The 27,347-nt window shown below is 39.5% G+C and overlaps 1 protein-coding gene across 5 annotated transcripts in view; it reads right to left on the reverse strand.

Moving 5' to 3' along the window:
• Positions 1 to 27,347, reverse strand: part of col8a2 (collagen, type VIII, alpha 2) — a 173,217-nt gene that overhangs the window by 40,873 nt on the left and 104,997 nt on the right. For 4 of the 5 annotated variants that reach the window (XM_048558319.1, XM_048558318.1, XM_048558322.2 and 1 more), the window contains one exon: positions 12,732 to 12,901. In XM_048558319.1, the coding sequence (XP_048414276.1) occupies positions 12,732 to 12,879 (148 nt within the window). In that variant the 5' untranslated portion in view covers positions 12,880 to 12,901. Of the gene's footprint in view, positions 1 to 9,719; positions 9,785 to 12,731; positions 12,902 to 27,347 lie in introns of those variants that run through there. The other variant, XM_048558325.1, reaches the window with a different exon arrangement.

A 27,347-nucleotide genomic window follows, 5' to 3' on the forward strand; every position in this document is an offset into this window, starting at 1 on the left:
GTTTCTTAAATAAGCGCCCATTCCTAGAGCCAGCCTCCTGCTTTTTACCCCACATCCTTTCCCATCATCATCCAAATAATCATCCAATGCCTCCACCACACTTCCCGGCAGTGCATTCACACCCTGATGAGATAACTCCTTTAAGGTCAATGGGGGATTAATAATTAATCTCTCTGTGGGCCCCACTGAGCATGAAATCCCCTGGTGATAGTCAATGGACTGTCCAATTAGAACTCATCAATTGAGCCCTTTACAAAGCAGACCCAGGGATAGGTCTGTACAACTGTCTGTTCCAGTTTAGGACGGGTTTATGTGTGCCTTGAATAGTGGCTCTATTTTGGTGTTCAACAATAAACAATGTTTAGTTGGGCTTTTTTAGTCTCTTATTGACGATGAGAGTCAAGAAAAGTTTTGGACTGCCTTGCACTTCAATGAACCCAGCAAGACAGTGACAGGGAAATACTGGAAATGTCGCTATCTGCGAAACTGGAACTTGATGATGTACGTGTAGGATTAGCCACATACACCTTACATATTATTGGGATCATTGTAACCCCAATAATGCATGGGTACAGACAGTCCAACTTACTTTAAGGGTCAAACAAGGGACAGGTCCCACCCTGGGGTTCTTGTAGTGCAGTGGTAGTGTCCCCACCAGGAGTCCTGGGTTCAAGTCTGACGTCATCCAGAAATTTATAGTATAATCTCTGAACAGGTCGATTAGGAAAGTATTTATAAAACATATCTAGGCATGGGTCTGTAGAATCATCTGCGCCAGGGTGGGACTTGCCTATGTATACCATGAGTCATGGCTTTATTTGGTGTTCAATAATAAATGATGTTTCTTTCTGGTCGGACTTCCTGAGATATTATACCCAACTACTCGCTGAATGAAAATGTTTTTCTTCACCTTGCCCTTGTTTCTTTTGCAGATTATTTTCAATTTATACCCTCTTGTTCTTGTATCCATTATGAGTAGAATCAGTTTCTCTCAATTCCCACCAGCTCACAATTTTGAAAAATTCTATCAGATGTCCTCTTGGTCTTCTTCTCTGTAAGAGGAATGATCCCAACTTCTTCACTCTATCCTCATAACTGAACTTCCTCATCCCAGGAACAATTTGGAGACTGCTTCTGTACTCTCTCCAATGCGTCACATCCTTCCTGTAATGTGGTGCCCAGAACGGTACACAGTACTCCAGCTGAGTTCTAACAAGTGATCTATACAATTCAGCATCACCAATTTGCTCTTGTCCCTATTCTATGTCCCTATTAATAAAGCTGAGGATTCCAAATGGTTTACTTACTGCCCTACTTTCAATGATCTGTGCACATATACTCCCAGGATCCTCTGCTCCTGCAGCTCCCTTAGAACTGTACTCCTATTTTGTCTTCCAAAGTGCACCACCTCATACTTTACAGATATATGCCTGCTTTTCTAATTGTATTAAAATTGCTGTTTGACGTATGTGCAGTACAGACATTTTACAATGTAAACCTTTCTCCTTCATTTGAATTCATGCCTTGTAGATGGCGTCCATGCACATAGAATCAGGCTACAAGCATCTTAGCTCCAAGTTGGGAGATTAACAAAAAACTGCAAATCACTTTTTACAAGGATAACAAGCTGCAATTATTGTATTTTGAAGGAAGCACAAAGATTAATGATGCCACCTCAGGTTTTTACTGTGAGAAATACTGCTCAGGGTGGTAGTCCTGTTTAGTGTCAAAGAATGCCTAACTATAAATGCAAAACTGTTCACAAATACCAGGAGGAAGGACAAATGGTAGGTTATTGGTGATGAAGCAGATACATCTGAAATTGAGAAAGCTGTCCTTGCCCTTTTTTGTTATGAACTTATAAAGGCAATGATAAGAACCAGATTGAAAGCATACTGCAATAATCATCAGGCATCTTCCATTTATTACAATTTTCTTTACACAGAGTCCCGGCTGAAATCCTCCTTATATTCGCTGAACAGCAGTGCTCTGCATCAAAAGTTCTTATGGTCATGACCTGTTTTCCAATACTAGCATCTGGGGAAAGCATTATATGTCTAATTCCTTTTAGATCTTTCTTAGGATGAGGAACCCTGAAGAAAGGGGGGCTATAATCTCAGATCAGTCACAACGCATTGTATTTGTCTGCGGCTAGCTTCAGCACTAATGTTATTATTGAAGAATTTAAGAAGGTTAATAGTGGCAGGAGAAGAAAGAAAGATCGATCTGGTCAAAATGCTGACGTATTGTCAGACAAAAAATGGGCATGTGATTGTCAGCCTCTGATTTTGCTTCCTGAAGGTGGTGTTTCCAAACCATTTAAATCTGTTATGGGCAGCCAGCAACTGGAGTAAAGGACATGCAGCATTGTAACCCCAGGTGTATAGATTTACACCAATTGTTGCCTACATTGGTCTTTCCCCTGTGCTAACAAATAGCACCTATGAGTACTTTGCAGTATGTCTAAAGATGATCCACATTTCTTAGATCATTTTGCCTGTCTCTTTTTAACAGTGCCATCCTGCCCAGTTTCCTGACCTTAACACCCATGCATTTCTAGCTGTTGAGGTCTAGGAAGCCTAGAAAACCCACTTCCAAAGTATTGTTATACCAGACAAACACAAATTGCTATTGTTGTTAAGTATCAGCAACTAAAAGTGAACTTGGTACATTCTTCTGCATATGCCCAACTTAAAATATACAAAATAGCAATATTAGTCCAGGTGAGTGATTTAAGATTGGACGGAATCATAGAATCTTTACTGTGTGGAAGTAGGCCACTTGTCCCATTTAGTGCAAACTGGCCTTCCAATGAGCATTTCTCCCCTACCCACCCAATCACCTGACATTTCCCATGGCTAATCCACCTGCACATCCCTGAAAACTATGAGCAACTTAACACAGCCAATCCACCTAACCTGCACATCTTTGCACTGTGGGAGGAAAGGACAGCACCTGAAGGAAACCTACACAGGGGGAGAAAGTGCAAACTCTACACAGACAGTTGCCCGAGGGTGGAATTGAATGCAGGTCCCTGTCACTGTGAGGCAGCATTACTAACCATTGAGACACTGTGCCACCCCATCATAGGGCTCGACCCTCACAATGCCAGAATGAACCAAGACTACCAAGCAGTAAAAATACAACTTACATTCCTAATCACAAGGAGCCTGATAATAACGTAGTATGGCATGAAATAAAGTTGATTTCAGATTGCATTGTCAAAATGTAAATTTGGTACTTTCACATAATTCTTTTGAGTATATGAAGTTGAGCCAACATAAATCAAAAATTTGTATCAAATCATGTACAAGTGCTTTCAATCACCTTTGGCTACAACAAATAAAGTCAGATACATAAGAAGCTCCAACCATTCAGATACTGTGTTTCAGAGTTTGAGAGATCTTGGAAGATTACCAAAATAGGGAGGGCATTATCACGGGGGGATTTGAACATGAAGAAGTGAATTTATAATTTGAGACTTTGGTAATCAAGGATCCAATTCAAATCATCAAGCAGAGGATGATACCTTAAAAAGAAATTGTTGTACAAGATGAGATGCTTTGTCAGTTACAAATCTCCAAATTGCTTCGTGTTACAGCAGACACTGACTGGGATGACGCTGTGAGTGGGACTGAAATTGAAGCAAAGGAATGCAGACGTGGCGTTTTTGTGGCACCATCACAAGTTGTTTCCTGTGAAATCAGTGTTACTGAAGGAAGCTGCCCTAGATCAGCCGTGGATTAAAAGTACAGCTTGTCCTGAGAAAGCACTGGATCTCTGAACTAGCAAGAATATGTGGGCGGCAACCCTATAAAGAGCTGAAATTGGAACTATTGAATCAAAATCCGCTGCAGCCTGATAAGGGCACTGATGTCATTTTCCCTTGGCGAATGGGGTGATTTGAGGTCTGACTGATGTCATTGTATTCCTGTCTGCATTGTGAACTACTAATTGTTTCCAATAGGTTACATGAGTTTGGAGTGACCTTTCATTTTCAATGTTCAGTTTTCTTTTTGGTAATCCAGGCAGCTGTTGTAATTTTTTTTTCAAAATGATTAAAACATGGATAAATTGAAGTAGACGTTAATATAAGGTGGAAGGGTTCTTGTCTCAGCCATGCTGAAGGAGTCTGATTTCTGATGCTATAAAATAATTCAGTAATTTCTTTGAACTTTTAAAAATAAATTGTTGGCAGCTATGGCCCAATCAGTAGCACTCTCATCTCTGAATCAGTTGGCTGTGGATTCTAGTCCCACTACAGGAACTGAGCACAATCTTGACAGTGCAGTGCAGGAGTGAGGAAGTGCTGCATAACTAGAGATACCATCTTTTAACCAAGACGTTAAAGCAAAGCTCCATCTCCTCTCTCAGGTGGACACAAAAGACCTCATAACACTATAGCAAAAAAACGGCTGGGAAATTATCTCTGATGCCCTGGCTAATATTTGTTTCCCCATCAACATCACAGCAATAAATGAACATTGTGCTTTATGGAAGTTTGCCATGTACAATTTTGGTGCTGCACATATGTGACAACACTTTATTTCATTAGCACATTGTTGGCTGTCCAGCACTGAGAGACCGCACCTGAGATTTGTGAATAGCCCTATGTAAATGAAATAACTTCTTTGTTGAGTGTATAGAAGTATTCTTATTATCTTTTTTCTTTGCCACTACAATAGTAAGTAGGTTCCAAAATCTTTGTGATAATACCAATCTGCCACATTCAGTTCCGCAATTCAGTTACTTATGTAAATTGTAATAAAACAGATTTCTTTTAGATTGGTTTGTCCAGTTGTGCAAATGAATAGACAGGACTGAACAAAATATGTTCTAATTTTAATCAACATTGCTCCCCTTCTCATTTCTGCTGCTTCATCCCATTGAATATTTTGTGAATGAAGTGATTACAAATTTGAGTCGACAAAGTCTAATTTTAATTGATCGCTAGAAGAATAATCAAAACCTAAATTTACATAGAATTTTACTTGATGTACTACAAGTTTCCCCTTTTCAACAGAAAAGCACAAATCTAAACACAAGCCAATGGGATGATATCATTTGTGTACATGATGGCATTGTGGAGCTTTATACATGTAGTCAGTGCTAGACTGGAAAGTTTCATTTAATAACAAAGGGAGACCTACTCCACAGCTTTGATGGTTGACAAGCAATGAAAATCACTTGCTTTAGGCATAACATGCAATTCTTCCTTAGTCAGAATTCTTTAACTCATTCTGAGGAAGGGTCGTCAGACCCGAAAGGTTAACTCTGTTTTCTCCTGCACAGATGTCGCCAGACCTGCTGCGCTTTTCCAGCAACTTTGTTTTTGTTCCTGATTTCCAGCATCCGCAGTTCTTTTGGGTTTCTTTTTCTTTAACTCATTTGTTGAGTGCTTCAGAACTTTTTTGGTAATTCTGACTAGTAATAATGCTCCATTTTATTTTAAAATTAATTTCATCCTCTCAGATTTGATGTATGATGTGAGCAAGACTAGGTTAACATCCAAGAAAAAATCTATTAGCCAATCAGCCATTTTTCACAAACAGTCATGTGTTTACACAATTAAAGCTGGAACTTATGCAGAATTTAAAGAGAAGTTTTAGCTTTGTTTAGCGATTACCACGAAATACAAGGTGGGAACGTTATATTGCTCAAAAATTACGACTGCTATTTTGCTTCTACTACACCTGTTTCAAAATCAGAGATAATGATTCATTTATTAATTTACCTTAGAAAATAGTTTCGAAAGAATGAGCCGGCACGAAATAATTTTGTACTGCCAGCTTACTTTGATGGACTAATGATGGCGTTTACAGCAAGGATATAATTCAAATGTGGGGATATGAACATGAGCCTTCTTAGCATGGAGAGACACAAAGTGGTGACTGAAGACAAGGACGGCTTCCTCTTCCATGTATTTGGCAGAAAGGGGAGTTTCCATGAGAATCTCGTGGGAAAGAGGGGAGGTGTTGCATGGTAGATACAACTTTCTCTGTTGGGATGCTTCCTGATCTCACTAAGGAAACTTGGTTCTTTCTGACATTTGCTAAACTGCTTTCAGGGTGCAAACACTGCTCACACTAATTATACTGTCCTATCTGTTCGTAGCTCAGGTAATGGTCAGGGTTACAACTGAACACAGCACATCCCGAATACCTGCGGGAATCAAGTCTATACCTCCAGGATGGTATTAGAGTCTCTAAGCTTCTTCATTAAATGGAGGCGCAGTCACTTTCCACCCAGCATCACCCACCCCCTCCTGCCTGAACCTGCTCTCACATTAAACAACAGCTGGTTCAATTCCAGAAATTGCTGGAGAAACTCAGCAGGTCTGGCAGCGTCAGTAGAGAGAAAGCAGGGTTTACATTTCAAATCCAGTGATCCTTCTTTAGAACTTTCAATGCACCTGATGCAGACAGCAAGAGCTGGTGTGTTTCCTGGCCGGTCATCCTGCAGAAGACAATGGCAACCAGTGCAGTATTCTGCATATCAATGTAAATGATCCATTAGAAGTCCATGGCCCAAATGTCAGAAATGAAGATGACAGAGAGAAAATATATAGTTCTGCAAATGTTCTTCATCATTAACCAAAAATATAAGATGTTTTTCAGATCTCATAAAGGCTCACTGGACTTGAAACATCAACTCTGTTTTACTCTCTGCTGATTCTACCATAACTACTGAGTTTCTCTAGCATTTTGTTTTTGTTTCAGAATTCCAGCATCTGCTGTTCTTTACTATATTATGTAAAATATTGGCTATGCTTGATTAAAATGCTTTGCACTTTATATGCTTCATTAGAATATAGTTGATCTTAATTATCTACCATAATGATTGGCCTGTCTTGATAGATGATGTTCATATTTAGACAATCAACATCCCCATTCCCAAATTTCTGTACAAGCCAATTATTCTTCTTTTCCCTACACACAATCTTCATTCTCTCCAGGAGCAGTTAAAATTCTGCCAGAAAAATCAGTAAGCACTGAGACATCTAATCATTTAGCAGTCTTCTGATGCACCAGACAGCAAAACATGACTGTAACAGCGAGGTGAGACATGGTATTTAGCTCTTTTGTTCTGACTTTGTTCAAATGAAATTGTTTCCCACAGTTTCCTCAGCCACGGAATGCCAGAAACAGTACACATTTATCTCTGGAAATCCCACTGACAGGCTTGACACTACAGATCTCACTGAAGATGTTGGCTTTCGAATCAACACAGAGACTGCTGGATGTTTAACATATGGCTGTTAGATGACACCAGCACCAATGGCTACGGCAGGATGATAGCTAACACACATTAAGAGAAGAGAATTAGGCAAGTATTGAAGCATGTTTGGGAATTGTACCATTGCAACATTTTAATGCCTCAGGCGCTGACGGAAAAATTGAAAATTGTTCAAAAAAGGAAGAAATAATCCTTTGCCAGCAACTGAAAAGCTAATGTTTCTACTTCAAATTATGAGCAAGTTGTTCCACATTCTTTATATTGAACCTTGAATTATGGATGGAAATAAGTTTCTATATTTAATTCCGCAGCATATTTTGAGACATGAGTCACAACAGTAATGTTGATGAGAAAGAATAGATTTCTAGTTTAAGATTTTTTCTAATAACAGTAAATTAAAGTTACATCCTCAAATAAATGAAGATCCTTCCTAACTAATTGTCCAACAAGTAACTTACAAAGTCCTCAGGAAACCAACTAACATTCCTTAAAACAGTGAAATGTTTCTCCATGTTATAAGAGAAGATGGGATGCCAAAGTGAAGTATGTGGTCCCATCAATCATTCCTTCATATGAATTGTCTAAATATAACTCAGTCCCAGTAAATAGGTGGTTTGCCAAGACATGTTATATTTGGGTCAGCATTTCAATGTAATGGAAGTGAATGGAAAAGGTAAATGGAATTCTACGCTACAGTTATAATTATGCTTGGATCAGATACATGTCTGTCAGCCTTGATTATATTGTTGACATTATTCCAATCAAGGAACTAGATTTGTTTCTGTCTACTGGAGTAATATGAAATTCAACGTGGGAGCTGATGGCTTCCTCAGAAGAAAAAAAAACTACTCCCTTACTCTTACCGGTGTATTAATACATGTTACACATTGATTTATGATCTCAGTAACACTATTCTGTGATGTCTTCTGAGTTTTATCTGATTTTCTGTGCCATTTTCTACAATATGCTGATTCTGCTATCTGATTCTTGTGGACATTCTTCATCTCAAGCCTATTTCTGACAATAGTTCATTCTGGCAACTGAAATTCTTGGTCCCATTGTAGCTTCTGTTATGTTCAATCCCATTCTGTGAAGAACATGATCTGGACCTGCTTTTAGTAATGTCTAGTCATTGGAAGTATGAGGCTATTGATTTCTGTCCTGCTTTCAGCCATGCATTTTGTCTAAGAGTCCAACTGATCAATTCTCAACATGGTAGAGTTCTCTTTTTCAAACATGTGTCTCTCCCAAACTTTACAGGTTTTAAAGCAAACCTTAGGTCCTTGGTTAGCACTGACTTCTCTCTTCTGAAATACTGGGGAAATGCAGTTCAATAGCACCAAAAAAAGGATATGTTCCTTACATTTTGCAATTTTGGATAAAATTTACCATTTCTGTCTTGAAAACTATTGTTAAAGTGTAGTTTTTCACCCATTGGAATGATCAATAGGGACCTTGACAGTGAAATCTCCCAGTCCTTGTAAATCCTGTCCTTGCCCACTACCCATGTGATTACGAGTAAGCTTTTTTGCTTAGTTTATTCATTTGGGGGCTGTTGTTTAAGCAGGAAAGGAGATGTTACATTATGTCACTAATTACCTGGCATTATCAGGAGCAAGAAAGGAAGTAGTATATGTTCCCCTCCTGAAGCAGGAGTTGCTGAGTCCAATGTAAGGCACACAACCCAACTTTGTCAATTTCCCTGTTAAGAACAGCCAACGCAACAGAGACCAGGGATTGAAACTGAAACTATCCTAGTCCATCTGGTTCAGCTATTTATTCCTTTAATCAGCTCGCCAACAACAGTAGTCCTTATGGAGAAAGTTAACCAATCCTGTTGTTTTATTTAAATTTACAGAACAAGTGAACCAAAAATATAAACTTCTAATTAAAGACACACAACAGTAGCAAGAATTTTACTGCACTCTGTAGACTTCAGGTCAGTAATCTTTAACTGGCTAATGACCCCTGCATTTCTCAAATCTGTTCACTTTATTTTCAACAACTGTTACTTATTAACTTATCCCCAGTGATTTTCAGAGCAGCTCTGGACATTTCAACTCCAGTTGTACTGATATAAGAATGGTGTTTTTGTTCTCAAGTGATATTGTCATGCAGAGAACTGCGCAGGTTTAAAACATTGATGTTCTTCCATAATATAAAAAAATTCTATTGCAGTTAATGTTTGTTTCCTGTTTTCAGAGTTCCCACATAATTATACCTGTGTGTTCATTTGTTGCTGCTTTAGTATAGACAATGGAATAAAACCAAAAAGTAAGATTCCTTTGATTAGCTTCAGTTCCTTTCCAATGCCAAATCATTTAGGTCCACGGTATCTAATTGTAAGGTTTATAAGGTTATTGGCCCAAATCTTCCAATCAGAACCAGAATCACCTTTTTACAATCCTGATCAGACAATAACTTACGTACTTAACCCTTATTTTCTGAGACCATCTTCCTAACGAAAGTTCTGCAGTGCTCACCAAGCTCGGAGTCATTTCCAGAAGCAATCTTCATTGAAGCCATACCCTCTTATTGCAGCATTAGCTGCTGCACTCCAGTATGTAAACAGTTCAAAGGCCCAACGTCTCTCTGAGAAGTTACAGCAATAGGAAAATAGATAAGAGAGTAGCGGGACGAAGATAAGGGGGCAGGGCGGCAGGTGGATGTGCTCTGGTGATGGAGTGTAGTCATGTGGGGTCAGGAGTTTGGGGTTATAGACAGGATGAGGCAGGGGCTGGTGTGAGTTGAGGGTTAGTTCTGTTAGTTTGGGTCATAGTCGAATGATCAGGTGGGTGGTGGGGTGGTAGTAGTGGTATCAGAGATGCATTGGGGTTATGAATTTGGCGGACAGTAGAGAGATGAGGAGATGGAGTTGGCGATCAGCGTTGGATTCAAGGGCTTGTTGCAGACAGCTGAGTCAGTTGTACAGTTACCCAAGAGATACAAATTTAGCATATCCATTTAGCATTTCCTAAATATCTGTCCAGGCAAGTGAGTTGGAAACTGCCAAGGTTTTTGATTTTAACTTAAAGCTGGCGACTTCATTGGATGTTTCAGACATAAAACCATTGGATGTTTAAACTTTCTGGGCAATTTCTATGGGTCTGGCAGCATCTGTGAAGAAAAATCAGAGTTAATGTTTCGGGTCTGGTGACCCTTTCTCAGAACACATGGATGGAAATATTCAGTTTCTGATGGTCCAGATGGTTCTGAGGACCCATTAGGTTTAGAATTGTATCTTTTAATTTACTACACTTCTACATTTTCAGACTATAGCATTAAATGTAGGATAGATTAAAGTGGTCATTTGACCTGTGCTGGAGTCCAAGTGATTTAATTATGAAAAGAGTCAAGGAGGGTTCATTGCTTTATTGGGAAGGAAGTGTGAGGTATTTACAATTATACACAATGGCAGTTGCTTCTTAGTCTACAATGAGTAGACCCAAAGTCTACCATGTCCCATAAAAAATTACAAATATTAAATTCTGTAAATTATTCAGTTACTTCTAAGATGAAAGGAAGTTGGAATCAAGAATAGCTAATTAGAATTTTGACTTTAGAAACACATCAGATATCTTCAATTGCCAGGAAGAAGAGGGTCAAGGAAGCCATTTTAAATCAGTTTACAGGATTTCACAAAAGTCCATGGAAATCACAAACATACAGCAGTTGCAGCTTTGTCTTGTGTAGTCTGCAGTTATCTGAGAGATAAAGCAAAAGATAGAAGCAGTCAAGACTGTATCTTAAGCAGAGAAAACACTGGTTGCTTATTTCACCAGGTAAAATGTTCACATATAGACTGAAAACCAAGTTTGTGAGGCATTGAACAAGGATGGAGGTAGAGGAATAAAACCACACTGTAATCCTTACAGTAGGAAATAGTTCTGGGATTAGAGATTATGCAGATGGGAAGGGAAAAGAGACCAATTCAATGAAAACTGAAAAGAACTGTAGTTTTATGGAGAGTTTGATATATGGCATGGTCCTGTTTATTTCTATTGTTTAAAGTATGAGTTGTCTACAGAGGTAAATATTATTTAATCGCAGTGTTTCTAGTCATTTGATAGTTTAAGAGTTTTCAAAGTTGAAATCCTGATGTTGTTCTTTGAGCCAATAACTGAAATTTGACTTTCTGTTTAACATTTATTGGTCTCAATAGAGATTGTAACAACAAGCGGCTTCAGGAAGGGAAACCTTATATATTTTCTTTTACTTGTATCCTCTGGTAAATATTTCCTCAATGTCTCTTTGGATGAGCACATCAGTGGCTAGAGTAGGTTTATTTAATCCCTCTATGATGCCAGAATAGTTGATCAATCCAGTAATGGGAGCATTGCTTTTCAGTTTAATGTGCCCCAAAATGGGAGAGGGAGGGTGAGAAATCAGCTGTGAATCCCATTTCTCACTGTAGCTCCCTATTTCTCACTGTAGCTCAGTCACCCATAATAGTGGAAAATGCATTTATTGGCACTGGGTAATATCAGATTCTGACTTGGCAGTGTTGTTCCCACAAGACAAACATCGTGTCATCATTTGCAATTAAGGTTCACCTATAAAGAGGTACAAGAATCTTGACAGGATCAATGGAAGTTCTCCAGCATTTATCTAGAATGTTGGTGTGGGAAGGAAAGGAGACGAGAAATAGAAAAAAGTTTGGAATGTGCAGTTCCCAACCTGGGAAGTTAATCAGGAGTTTTTAATCGTTTTACATCTCAGTAATTGATGAATAGATTACATGATTCAACAGATAATTGTATCAGACATGATTAACAGCTCTAGATTAGCATCTGAGAGCATTGAGAATATCAAATACTATTGTGTAATGGTGACATTCATTATCTGGGCCTGTAGATGAGGTTGTCTAAAAAGATATCTCTCCCTGACCTGCTTCTCCTGGGATTTAACAAAACTGTATAATATTGACTTACTTCAGTTCTGTTAAGTTGTGTGTAAGGATGTTTGTTATCATGCTGGCCGTATATTTTTGGTGTAGAGCATGGAGGTGACTGATTTATGTGACTCTCAGATTCTTAAAAAAAAATTACTACACAGAATCATAACCTCAGAGTTATAATATCTCTTTACAAGTTTTTGGTAACATCAGATACACGTAAGTGAACAGAAAAAGAAATTAAAACATTTGAAGGTGCACTTATATGCTCCCCCCTGTTAAGTGAAGATTTATGTATTAATGTTCCCTGGAAACATTTTTATTTCTAATTGATTTGTCATTAAAGAATTACATTGTTTTATGCGTTTCGTCCAAGTTTCATATGACGATGCAGAAAGTGCCAAAAATGAAACAGGCTAAAGAACATTGATAATATCCCCAAAATAATTTACACTCTATTAATTGAGTAGAACATCATATATTTTATCCACTATCCAGCAAATCAAACATTCTAAGGCTTCATTGCAATGTTGATGCAATGTCAAAGACAGGTCGTTTCATCTCAGATAAACAATTAAATCTGCTCCTGATTATTTCTTACCTATATATTGTCCTTTGCCTTCCCTGAAAGGAGGTCCAACTGGGCCTTTAACCATTGGATACATGTATTTTGAACGGGAATAGCCCCCACTCAAGACGTAGCCAATGATGGTCATCAAGAAAAGGATGAAGATATTTGTTTGCACCATTGTCCTTCTTTGTGGGATTTGTCTGAAAAGTTGAAGAGAAACAGTTAAGAACAAAACTAGGCTGGGAACTTGAACACCACACATCTTTTTACTGACACCATCAGTCTAGGTTTGGAATTGATCCAGCATGAATTTCAAACTCAGCTGAAAGCAATTGTTTCCAGGTAATGTCAGAATTCTTTAAAGTATTCTCACTGCTTCATTGTGTTGTGAAAGAAGACAAATTACAAATGGCTGCTCTCCTTTTCATCATCTGTGTGTTAAAAGCACTAATTTGAACTTCAATGTCCAGGATACGTGGCACGTCTGTGAGTCTGCAGCTGGTGCTGACATGTTACAGTGGCACTGGCAAAGGTACAGTTTAAGGGCTCTACAGCACGATCTCGCAGCCTCAGCACACAGACTCTGGCTATTGATGAGCTCCTGTGTATTAGTGCCAATAGTAATTACTGAAATCAACCTAAGACTTCAGTCAAACATACCCTTTTGTCACTTCTATGTGCGTATGTTGTTTTAATCCTAATTTCTCTTGTTTTTCACCACCTTGCTACTCTGATTTATGCTTTACAGGAAAAATATTCAATTTAGTTTTAAAAACGTACTAAAATGATTAGTAGAAAATTGCTTTTGAAACATTCAGTTATGTCTGAGTTATGCATGTTGTATTTACGTGCTGTTACTGTGCGTAATTTTATGAATAAGTTGTTAAGCTTTGGATGGTCCAAAGTCAGATCCTAACGACCAAAACAGTCTCAGATATAAATGGTCTTTTGATCTGTCTTTTCAGAGAATCACTTGACTGCCTGGCATTACAACAACAGTTTCCTGGATAATTCCAGTGGCCTAACTCCAAACACATTCCTTAAAAACCTGTTCCAGCTATAGATCAGTTTCTACATAAAGATGCATTGCTCAGATCTGTCCTTACCTTGCTTTTCACAAGTCAGACTTAGGACTTTTCCAGATTGGAATTCTATCCTTCGTTCCATCAAGTATACAGATCAATCAACTACTGTAATTTGAATTACCTCCAATGTCCAGGTCTGGGAAGCTAAGTGCTAGAAAGTTCTCACAAGTAAACACCACTGTGGCTTCAGGCTGAATTCAGCAGTGGGCCATAATACTAAATGCATATAATTACAAGTTGAAACACCGTCCAGGAGGCCAAATTGCAAATGTGGATGCATTGAGCCATGAGCAGATACACCACACCAGTGGTACTGCCACTGGAAGTGTTCACAATGGTTTCAAATCTTTTGGACACACTTCTAGTCAAAGCTGACAATGTCAGATTTTGGATGCAGGAAGATCCAGTTCTGGCAAAACTGAAACAGCTGGTGGTGCTGGGGGAAAGCGAAGGTCTGTCACAACCAGAACTGAAACCTTTTTGGACCCTTAAGGACCAGATCATAGTGGAGGATGACATATTATTACAGGGAGCAAGAATGAGTGTCCTGAGCAAAGGTCACTGCCAGATACTGGCTGAACTCTACCAGGTTGTTCAGGGGCTTCCAAAATGACAATGTTGGCAAGAAGTTACATCTGGTGGCCAGGGCTGGATGCAGACACAGCTGCATTGGTGGGGCAGTGCCTAGAGTGCCAACAAGGACAAAAATTACTGCTGGCTGCTCCTCCATATTTGAGGGAATGGTTGGGTAAGCCTGGGACTTGATTATACATTGACTATGTAGGACCTTTCAAGGGCTCAAACCTTTTAGTCATTGTAGATGCCCACTCAGATTGGTTGTTCATGCATAGAGTTCCACATAAAACGTGCGGGCTACGAAAGGAAAACTGCGTGCATCTTTTCAATACAAGGAATCCCAGAAGTGTTTGTAACTGACAATGGATTATCATTTATCTCCAAGGAGTTTGAGTATTTCCGAGAGTATTCACCATACCAGGACAGCTCCATCATCCAATGATTTGGCAGAAAGAGCAATCCAAACTTTGAAGACAGGCTTAAAGAAACTGCCTACAGCTTCACTGGATACCAAACTGTCCCAGTTCCTATTTGATTATAGGATCATCCCTCATGCTCCAGCAGTGTTGCTAATGGGAAGAAGACTCCTCACCAGGTTAAATCTGATCTTACTGGGAATGGCAGGGAGGGTGAAACAGCATCAGGAGCTCCAATGCCAGACACAAGACTCTGCTAAGTGAGAGAAACAGTTTATTTTGGGGAACAAAGTTTGGTGTAAGAACCATGGGAATGGCACTGTATGGGTAAGAGGCACTGTTGACACAGGGTCTGGTCCAGTGATGTATAAAGTTCAGGTCGATGCAAGGTTCCTGAGCAAGCATATGGTCTATATGAAATTTTCAAACTCACAAATGGTGTGGGAGAAAAATGTGTCCAGTTCCTGGACTACCTTTCTGACCTTTCTGGACTCTGTGGGTTCTCTTTCTCCATAGAGCATTGAAGATACCCTAGAACCTGAGATGGGCACAGCAGATGTCCACAGCTCAATGCCATTGCTTTCTGAAGGAAAGAATGAATTTCTTCCAAGATGCTCCAGGCACAAGAGAAGAAAAACAGCGATGTCTTTGGACTCAGAGGGGGAGGGGTGTAGTGATTGTAACAAGATCAGCTCAGACGGACTTTATAGAATATGAGTTCGCTGATTGGGGCTATTAACATGGTCCAGTCAGGGAGCCCTGGCTGGCAGATATAAACAGAAGTGCCAGAGGTTCTGTTCACTCAGAGAGCTTGCTCTGAGGAACCTGGATCAGTGTCAAGGACTCTCCTCATGTAAATTAAGGGTGACTTGCTGACAGGATACTGGCTTTTGTGGAATTATTTCAGTTATGATGCACACTTTCAATGGTCCGTCTATATTGCTTCTTGAGGTTCAGAATGCATTAGTAGCCTATCCCTTGTGACAATTTCATGCGCCTGACAGAATAATGATACAATGAGAGAAGATAATGGTGAAATCAATACGACAATTGCATAAGAGGTGTATTAACAAATAATATACCATGTGGTCACTGTCAGTCTTAAAACCATCTAAGTCTACATAAATGTATAATTTTTAGTTGGATTCAAAATATATTTGAGTAGACAAACAGAAATAGCTGCAGAAATTCAGCAGTTCTGGTGGCATCTGTGGAAAGAAAGCAGAGTCGAAGTGTTTGGTCCAGTGATTACTTCAGACTTGACTGTAGCCAGGGATAAGGTGGGTAGATATGCTAAAGATGGGGTTAGGTTGCTGAGAAAGAAAAAGACAGGCCAAGATGGAGCCCAAAGAAACAAAGGAATTCTTTTCTTTATCCCCAGCTCACCAGACCCAATCCTTTATCTGCCCAATGGCCGTTCTCTTTCTCTGGGCTGCATTTCCATCTAACATTTGCTTCTCTCCCATGCCTGTCTTAATACCAACCTTTTCCAAGCTACATTTCCATTATGAACAAGGGTCACTGGACCCCAAAACATTGACTCTGCTTTCTCTCCACAGATGCTGCCAGACCAGCTGAGTTTCTACAGTTATTTCTGTTTTTGTCTCAGATTTCCAGCATTTGCAGTATTTTTAAAATTAAATGCTGTCATAAAATGGTCCGAGTGCATGTTGCAATGACTTCTCTCAAAATGAAAACGGAATATTCTCATTGACATATAATCAGACTTATTTTTATTATTGTTGGAAAATTGAGAAGTAACTCTTCAACACCAGACAGAACGCCTGGCTAATCTGACCCTAAGATGATGAAAGAAAAGTTTCCTAATAAATGTATGCATCAGAGATGAAGTTGATACAATTTGTCTTCATTTATGTAATATTTTGACATTCTGGTCACCATAACTCTTTTTAACATCTGTAAGATAACATGTTTTTGAAGGCAAAGGACACAAGTTGTGAATTTATTCATTAAACATATCTCTCAACATGACTCAATCATAATCACTTTGAAATTACTTTGGCATTTTACAACAGTATTTCCTGCTAACCACTGACATTATTATTGTTATGGCTGGAGGAAGTACACCACAGTATAATTAACACATGGTGACTGCTAATGGACAAAAATATATTTAAATTCCCACTGAAGGAATAGATTTTAAAGAATACAGATCAGTTCGATTCAAGCTGCGTTTTTTGAGCCTGTTCCATAATTCACTTTTGAAGATTGAAGGGTAGTTTCTCTACTTGGAGGGAAGAAATATAGCTTCTAAAAATTTCTCTATGGGACACCGTATCTACTCCATAATCCCAATGTAACATTAGGGTCCACATTAGACAGTTGTTCAAAGGCACCATGAGATATCACAGAACACTCAGAAAAATGTAAACTTCAATCGCTTAATTTCTCTAATGGCATACTCTGTTTTTACATCAGGTAAAATTGCTTTGGAGATGCCTTAACATAGCCATTGACCCATTTAAAATAAATTGCGTAATAAGTGTTTTAAAGCATTTAATTTTAGATTTACTGTTTAGGAAGAAGAGTTCAAACTTTTCCACATTTTTATTTATGCTTTATTTGTGGTTTTTTAATGTTCCCCACACCCAGCTTATTACCAAAGCTTCAGGACAACTCAGTGGATAGCTGTTATTTCCAAAAGAGATTATTTTCCACAAACCACTTTCTGAGTTGTAACGCATGCAATTTTAGAAGGAAGTTATTTTACTTATGATTTACTAGATCTATAACTGCCATGTTCCCTCTATAATTACAAGCTCCTTTGTTCAATACTTCCTACTCAATGAAGCATTAATGTGGTTTCACCAATAATCAGTGTAATCACACCCTTAATATATCTCCTTTCTGTTTGTGGCTTAATGGCTTTGAGTGAAATGAGGATGTCACAACAACAATGTGGCTGGAGTGCAAAGAAACAAAATGTACCTGTTAATAATTACAAAACTAAATTGTGTCTATAATGCATTTATATTTTCTTCCATGTTTAGATCTAATCTATCATGGTTTTTACTCAACCATCAATGTACTTAGCATTTAAACAGATGTTGGGGTAGCATTCAGTAAAATGAACAGTGCTTGAAAAAACTGTGATTGCCATCATAAGTAAAATGTTATGGTTGGTAGTATAACACCATCAGTAAATTCTGATACAATCAATTAATTTATACTGCTTATACAACAAGGAGAGAGAGCACAGTAACCTCAATTCCTTTCCCTAATTGTCTGTAAGTGGTGTCAGAGAGTCAGGGAATCATACAGCATGGAAATGGGCCCTTCAGTCCAACTAGTCCACATCAAACATGTTCCCAAACTAAACTAGTTCTACCTGCTTGTGTTTGGCCCAGATCCCTCCAAACCTTTCCTATTCATGAACTTATCCAAAGTCTTTTAGATGCTGTAACTGTACCTGCATGCACCACTTCCTCTGGCAATTCATTCCACACACTATCCACTGTCTGTATAAAAAAGTTTCACCTCATGTCCTGCTTAAATCTTTTTCCTCTCAATTTAAAAATATGCCCCCTTGTTTGGCACATCCCACCTTAGGGAAAAGACCTTTGCTATTTATCTTATCTACGCCCTTCATAATTTTATAAACCTCTGTAAGGTCCAGTGAAAAGTGACCTAGCCTCTCCAGACTACTTTTTAACCTTGTGACAATGCTATCTTTTTGAAAAGTGTGCATTTCTTAACCTATGGGTGTGTGTTAAATTAAGAATGCATTATTTTTTCTGGGAAAATGACAATGGGACAGGTGAAAAGCAACAAGTAATTCTCCTGGCAGCTTCTGGATTCTCAGTTTTTTTCAGTTATCAGGAGCCTGAAGTTTCCTGAGGCACTCAATACTGAAACCCTTCAAAAGCTGATGGATTTAGGGACAGAATATTATGACTCCAAATTGCCTCTTATTCTGAGATGCTATCAATTTTACTCAGCAGTTCAAGAACCAGGGGAATCTGTGTTGGGGGTTTTGACAATGTTAAGACGATTGGCAGAGGCATGTGATTTTCATTCAAACCTTAACGAGATGCTGAGAGACCATTTGGTATTAGTGAAGTAATCATGAAGAAGTGCCTACTAGCCGAAACTGCTTTGGTTTTAAACTTTCTGAATACCATTCCAGTCACCGCTGATAATATCAGACTGTGATTGCAGAAAGATCCAGAATTGGAAAAACTAAAACAGCTGGTGGTGATAGGGGAAACAAAAGGGATATCACAACTAGAACTGAAACCTTCCTGCATCCACCAAGACCAGATCACTGCGCAGCATGGGACTTTTTTTTATGGGGAGCAGGAGTGGTTGTCTTGAACAAATGTCACTGCCAGATACTGGCTGAACTCTACCAGGGTCATCCAGGGGTGCCTGTTGCTGAGAAGGTATGTCTGATGGCCAGGAACAGATGCAGACAGTTGTGGGGCAATGCCCAGAGTGCCAACAAGGACGAAAATTACCACCAGCAGTTCCTCCACATTCATGGGGATTTTGGGTAAATCCTGGCCTTAGTTGCATGGGCTCAACATTCTTAGTCATAATGGATGCCTGCTCAAAGTGGTTGAGCATGCACAGAGTTCATTCAACAAATATGGGGACAATGGTAGAAAGCCTGTGTGCACCTTTTGCAATTCTCAGACTCCCAGAAGTATAATGGACCATTGTTTAACAGCGGGGAATTTCATAATTTCCTAATGTCAAGTGATATTCATCATATAAGGACAGTTCCATACTATCCATCATGCCATGGTTTGGCAGAAAGGGTAGTCCAAACTTACAAGGCTGGCTTGAAGAAACAGCCTACAGCTTTACTAGTTACCAAACTGTCCTGATTCCTGTTTGACTATAGAACCAAACCTCAAGCAACAACAGGGATAGCTCCAGCAGAGTTGCTAATGGGGAGAAGATTACACATTAGGTTAAACCTGACCTTTCTGGATGTGGGGGCAAGGGTGAAATGGTAACAGGAATACCAGTGCTGGACACAAGGCTCCACTGTGCATGAGAGACAGTTTACTTCAGCAGAGAAAGTTTGGTGCAGGAACTGCGGTCCAGTTTGGGTATTTGCAATGGTCTTGAATCAGCACGCAAATTACCTGAAAGTTTCAAACTGGCAAACTGTGTGGGAGCAAAACATACCCGGCCCTTCAGAAAAGCCGGAAAGGATATCAGAACCTATGGGTTCTCTCTCTCTGTCAAGTGTCGAAGAAACCTTGGAGTCAGAGATGAACACAGCAGATGCTACAACCTCGACAACGTTACAGACTTAAGAGGGTAAATGTCTTCCGAGATCCTCGAGGCACAAGAGGCTGGAAATGGTCTGGTACTGCTACCCATATCTGAGGTTAACATGGAGGAGCCGAGCACTCTGCTAAAATGCACCAAGAGAGGCTACAAGACAAAGAACAGACCTACGTTCCCGGACTTAGAGGGGGATAGATATAGTGATTGTAAGAAAATTAGCCCAGGTGGACCTCTTAGAATACGAGTTCCCTGATTGAGATTGTTAACCTGGTCCAACCAGGGAGTCAGAGGTCATGTTCACTCGGAGAGCTGGTTCTGAGGAAGCCGGATCAGTGCTGCGGGGTCAAGTAGATGGCCCCAAGCAGTTCTCAGTTTAACATCTCATGTAAAAGATGGCACTTGTAGTAATACAGTCACCTCTTAGTTGGCCTGATGTTTGAGTGTGGACTTTGGCCTCTGGAGTCAGATTGGGACCCGGAACATTCTGTATCACAAAATGAGAGTGCTGTCAATTAGACCACATCAAGACATGCACCAAAGTTTCAACAACAGATAAACCATGGCAATGATACTGGGCAACATTCTAAAGGTTGAAGTAGGTACTATTGATGATGGAGAAGATCATGTGGTTCTATCATTTTAAAACACGGCACTAATGTTGAAAACAATCTGTTTTAGCCTCAAATACATGTTTGATAGATGGATTGAGTCAGTTATTTGGGAAAAGCTTTGGCACATGTGACTTTAAACAAGTCACCGTGTTCTCATTACGTTGGCATCAGTTGACCATGTGGGTTCTTTCCAAAGACAGAAAAGGAATGTTATTTTATTGTCTTCACTTTGGGGGAAAAAGAACCTTTATACTGTATGGTTCATGTGGTGTAGTGGAAGCGTCCATACCTCTGAGGCAGGAAAATCAGCTTTGAGTCGTACCTGCTGCAGAGGTATTTTATAACATCTCTGAGCAGATTGATTGGAAAATGCCTTAATTTGCTGAAATCAACAAATTCAGAAACATTAATGATTCTGGTGATGATACCATTTGAGGAAAAAATAGCAGAAGCCAGCTCCTCTCTTGGGATAGAACTAAGAACAAACAAAATAGCAGCATGAGTGGGCTATCTGGACCCAAGAGTATGCTCTGCCATACATTAGATCATGAATGATCTAATTGTGGCTTAACTCCATTTTCCTGCCTTCCTCCCACACATCTCAACTCTCTTGAAGATCAAATTTTGTCGAATTTTGCTTTGAATATATTCAAAGCATCACTGCTGTCTGTGGAAGAGCACTCCAAAGACTGTAAGCCCATGAGGAATAAATTTCTCCCCATCTCCGTCCTAAACAGGAAATCTCTTCTTTTTAACTTGCTCCCCTCCTCCAAGATTTCCCCATGAGAGAAAACTCTACCCTATCAAGCCCATTCAGAATCTTACATGCTTCTGTATGATTACCCTTTGTGCTTTTAAATTCCAAAGAGTTTAGGCCCAATCTGTTCAACATTGCCCCGCACGATAATCTTATCAGAGATAGTAGGAACTGCAGATGCTGGAGAATCTGAGATAACAAGGTGTAGAGCTGAATGAACACAGCAGGCCAAGCAGCATCATAGGAGCAGGAAAGCTGACATTTCAGGCCTAGATCCTTCTTCAGAAAAAGATGCTGCTTGGCCTGCGGTGTTCATCCAGCTCTACACCTTGTTATCTTGGTAATCTTATCATCCCAGAATTAACCAACCGCACTTTCTCAGAAATTGTCTGGAATGCGAATATGATCTTCCTCGGGAAAGGAGATCGACATAGCACACAGTAATTGAGGCGTTGTCTCATCAATGCTCTATAAAGCTGTTACAAGACTTGTCTATTTTCAGAAACCACTCTTTCTGTAATAAAGACTATCACTCCATTTGTGTTCCTAACTATGTGCTGTCTGTGCACGGTAACATTTGTTATTCATGTACAGGGACATGTAGATCCATCGGAACTCCAGCACACTGAAGTCTTTTTCGAGTTGAATACTTACTCTTCATACCGAAATGTGCAACTCATTGCATCCCACATCATATAAAGTCTGCTAAATTTTTACTTGCTCACTTATCTAACTACATTTTTTACAGACATTTTGTATCTCTCTCACAACTTGCTTTCCTATCAACTTTTATACCCTAGTCATCAGTATAGCTTGTAAGTAGTTGAGGCCTCAGTGCTGATTCCTGTGGCACTTTACTAGTTAGAATTTGTCAAGTTGAAAATGGTCCACATATTCAGAATCTCTTATATGCTACTTAGTCAATTGTTTATCTATACCAATATATCAGAAGAACATCATGAGCACTTTTCTTGTGGGGTACCTTTTCATGTAGCACCATACTGAGTGCCTTTTGGTAATCCAAATCGACCAATTCATTCCATCCTGCATGTTTCATCCTCAAGGATCTCTATTAGACTTGTCAAACTCAATTTCTCTTTCATAAAACTAACTCTGATTGTATTATTTAAAACAGTGCTGCGGGAACAAGCAAGTGGAAACTCTTGCTGACCGAAGTCATTGTCATCTCTGGGTGGCTCGACAACACAGTCTATGTCAATGCCTTCAGTGGCAAGCCCCCAAATCAGGACTTCAATCTTAATCTCCACATTCCTGACATTTAGACATAACGGATAGTTCCAGAGAGGTAAAGATAGTGAATGATGATTGCTCGATGTTAACCTGGCTAAAAACTATTTATTTCAATATGCCAGGCTATAAAATTTGCTGAACATTTCTTGTGTTTTAATCCCTGTATTTTATTTTTCTATTGTCACAGTAGGGAATGTTATCACCGTAAAATAAAACTTTCCCAATTCACAGGCTCCTAATAAATGCACAACGTAAGCAGATGTATGCAAAAGTGTCCTCTGGTCTGTCTCCAACATCATATCTCAAGCACAGCTGATGTGACACCATTTGTTTCCATCCCTCACATTATCTGGCTGGATTTCATTCTCAACCAATTAAACTAACAGATGGACATAAGAAATAGGGTAGACCAGACCGTACAGAATCTCCCCCAAAGTCTTGTATGGCATTCCATATAATCATGGTTGATCCTTGTTAGCCTTAATTTCACTTTCCAATCCAGTCCTCTTTTTCCCTTGATTCCCTAAGAGGCCTTGGTAGAATAGTGGGTTGTATTTCCGTCTGTCTTGTGGGAGACTGGGGTTCAATTCCCGGGTGGGAAGAATGCAAGCATTTTTCTTTTGGGCTGTCGGTGGCTCAGTGGTTAGCACTGCTGCCTCACAGCGCCAGGGACCAGGTTCAATTCCAGCCTCGGACAACTGTCTATGTGGAGTTTGCACATTCTCCCCGTGTCTGTGTGGGTTTCCTCCTGGTGCTCTGGTTTCCTCCTACAATCTAAAGATGTGCAGGCTAGTTGGGTTGGCTGTGCTGAATGCCCCATAGTGTTCAAGGATGTGAAGGTGAGGTAGGTGATAGGGGGATAGGTCTGGGTGGGATGTTCTGACGATCAGTGTGGACTTTTTTTAGCCAAAGGGCCTGTTTCCACACTGGAGGGATTCTATATAAAGAAAAGGCCAAAATCCTGTCTGTCACAGGAAAATCCATAGCCCTCTGGGGTAGAGAAGTCCAAAGATTCTGAAGTATTTTGTTATGATTGGAATGAGATCAGCCAGGCTCAGAGAGTACGAGTTCTCTGATTGGAGCTGTTAACCTGCTCTAGTCAGGGAGCTATGGCTTAGAGATGTAAACAGGAGTAACAGGGGTTCTGCTTACTCTAAGAGCTGGCTCTGAGCTAGCTGGGTCAATGTCAGGTACTATGTACATGTAAATAAAGGGAGACTTGGTGAGAGGATACTAGCCTTCATGTATCCCATCAGGGATGTTATTACACACTTCTGGAGCAGGTGGGACTTGAACTCAGGCCTCTTAGCTCTGAGGCAGGGACATTATCACAGCACGACAAGACCCTATTAACAGATTTTTATAATGAGAACATTAACAGGAACCATTGATGCTCCTGCAATGCTAATTGACTGTGTTAGCTCAGAACAAAAACAAATTAAACTGCTGGTGGCAAATGCACAGAATTACACAATGCTACAGCATAGACAGAAGTCATTTGGTCAATTAATTGTGTCTGCACCAACTCTCTGAATGAACATTTCACTTAATACTATTCCCCTGACTCGATCAGCACAAGCACAAGTCTGTTTATTCTTCCTTTACAGATAACAGTCCAATCAATTCCCTTTTGAATGCTTCAATTAAACTGTTGCTACCAGGCTCCAAGGCAGTGCATTCCAAAACCTATCCATTCATTGCAAAGGAAGTGTTTTTTTTATATCTTCTTCATGTTTTTTAACTGATAAATCATTATAGATTGTAAATGAACAAAGTTCAAATTTTCAACTTGTTCTTAAACATAGAAAATAGTTGCAGGAGTAGGCCATTCAGCCCTTCAAACCTACACCACAATTCAACATGATCATGACTGATCATGCATTCTCGGTATCCCACTATCACCCTCTCTCCATACCCCTTGATCTCTTTAGCCACATGGGCAATGTCCAGCTCCCTCATGAATATATATTAATGAACTGGCCTTAGCAGCTTCCAGCGGGAGAGGATTCCACAGGTTCACAACTCTCTGAGTGAAGAAATTCTTCCTCGTCGCAGTACTGAATGTCTTACCATTTATTCTTAGACTGTGACCCCAAATTCTGGACTTCCCCAACAGTGGGAACATTCTTCCTGCATCTAGCCTCAGTCCCATCGGTGGAAACAGGCCCTTTGGCTACAAAAAAGTCCACACTGATCGTCAGAGCATCCCACCCAGACCCATCCCCCTATAACCTACCTCACCTTCACATCCTTGAACACTATGCTGTTGGCAGCTTGCAGTTCCAGCAAAATCCTTTTGAGCCAAATCTCAGCAATTAAAGTCTAAAGTAAAAAGTGCACCTCACGCTACCTTACTTCAGCAAATTCTGGACCCTGAGTTTCTGGAGTGGGTCTCAAAGCCACAAAATTAACATTTGTGCTTGAAGCAGCTGGATTCTGGTTGGTGAATAGGTATGGATTATATTTAGTGGAACAGATGTTTTAAAAAAACACATTTCAAGCTGAGGTTAAGGAAACTAAGCTTTTCACACCATCTCTAAAACAAACACATCACAAATTGAGATTTGACACGACAGTCAGAGTTATGTTGGGCATTTGAGATGGTGTGCCAGGTCTGAAACTGTCAGAAACTGGGGGAGACATTGGGCAGGAATTTTTTTTGCACTGGTTCTCATTTAAAAATATTACTGAAATTCCAATCATTTCTTTGTTCACTTGGAATTAATTGTTGCCATCCGTAAAGAGCCAGCAGCTCTGACACTGAGAGCCACATTGTATTTTGAAAATGCTGCATTTGAATGCAATGGGTTGGTGCATGGGCCCAACCATTAAAACAATGGCACAAAACATCCAGATTTTCAACATGTACCTTAGACTGGTAACTTGGCTCACTATTTTTGTAACCAACAATTTTACCTCTGCAAATGTTTGATGACTCTGTATCAGATGCCATTACATTACAGAGCACCTGCTTTTCTGTTTGTTTGAGCTCCTTACTCTAGCAGATGAGCCGATAGTGCTCCTCGCTGCCTTCTGTGCAAGGAGCAGAGCTAATTTCACTTCTACTTTGGCAATGACGTGAAAAGGTTATTGGGTTCATGGGATAATAATTAGAACCAAAAAACTTTTCAAAAAGCAACTTCAGCCAAACTGATGAATGGTACGATGCTTTATCAGATAAAATGTTGCAGTGGAACTGCAAGAGGTAATTGAGACTTTATGAAGCAGACAACAAAATATGCTCCATTTTTTCAGGATTAGTATTATGAACTGTATATGGTAGCAGATTAAGCTGTGTGTTATAGGCAATTGCATTTCCTATGCATTGGGTTAAAAACCTTTGCAATCCTACATAAACCTTTCAACACAATGCCAACTGTAAATACATCTCAGCAAGCAATAAAGTGGGAGATTATTTTTCACTCTTTATTCTTGATTACAGTTAACAAAAACAATTCAAAACCAGCTGTAATGATGTAACAGTCTGTGATTGTATTCCAAATTATTTTTTGGAAGTTTCTTGGTCTGGAAGTTGGAAGAGATTTGCTCCTAAAACACTTCCTCAGGAAGCAAAATGTCGCTTCCACCCATCCTCTGGAAAACATGTTTGTCGCATATATACATCCATTAATGCTGAACATAGGAAGATAATTGAAAGTTTCAACGTTAATCAGTCTGAAGTTTGGGAAAAGCTAATGTGAAAGCAAAATGCTGCAGAAGATGGAAAGCTGAAATTAAAAAAAAGTGCTAGGTAGATTTAACAGGTCAGGAGTATCTGTGGGCAGAAACAGTCAATGTGTGAACTTTCCTGGTCAGACTGGAGTTTTTAGAAAGGAGAGTGGTAGAACTGACTTGGGCAAGATTTTGTCTATCTTAGCAGACATACTCAATGCCCCAGTGTGATTCTCAACAATAAATGGATTTAAACAATAAACATTTGCTACTTTTGTCTATAAAAACAAAAATGTGATAGTAAAATGTAATCACTTCCAACAACCTCAAAAAATAATCAGTTGTTGAATTGATTAATTGCTGTGACAAATAAAGATCTAACTTTAAGTAGAATTTGTTACAGCTGTAATTCAGAAATGATCAACCACAAGTGTACAATGGGTTCTATTTTGCTGAGACATCATAGGATATTATGGAGAGAAACCATTGAACAGAATTTCGCAGCAAGCAATGTTCCTCCCCTCTCCCAAAGGCTGAAACCATGCAGTCACATCTCTCAATGCCCTTTTCCATATCAGTTATAACAGTAAGCTGTTCTTTAAAAGTGCCGTGTTGCTCAAATATTCCAAATTAAAACCATTCCTCATAAAACACACAATGTCAAGTGAACCAATTAACCACTCAACACCAACAGACTTATGTGAGGTCCCTAAATTACGGTTAATTAGCAGCAGGCAGCAGTACCCTGCACAGTTGCCTGCACTGTACTTATATAGATTCACAACTCATTCAGAGTTTAATACTGAAATGAAACTGATCAGTAGCTTTGCTCTAATTAGAGACTCCAGAACAGAAGTGAATACTTTCCACTGGCCAATGCCCGGTTAATGTTTTTGAGAACAGAGGCGTAATGTACTTTATGAACCACCCAACTTAAAAACCTGCATAGTTCTGAATTATGTTTATTTTAATAAATTGCTTCCCACCCAAAAAAAACTCATTGTTTACAAGGAGTC

Source organism: Stegostoma tigrinum, chromosome 24, assembly GCF_030684315.1.
Source record: "Stegostoma tigrinum isolate sSteTig4 chromosome 24, sSteTig4.hap1, whole genome shotgun sequence".
NCBI lineage: Eukaryota > Metazoa > Chordata > Chondrichthyes > Orectolobiformes > Stegostomatidae > Stegostoma > Stegostoma tigrinum.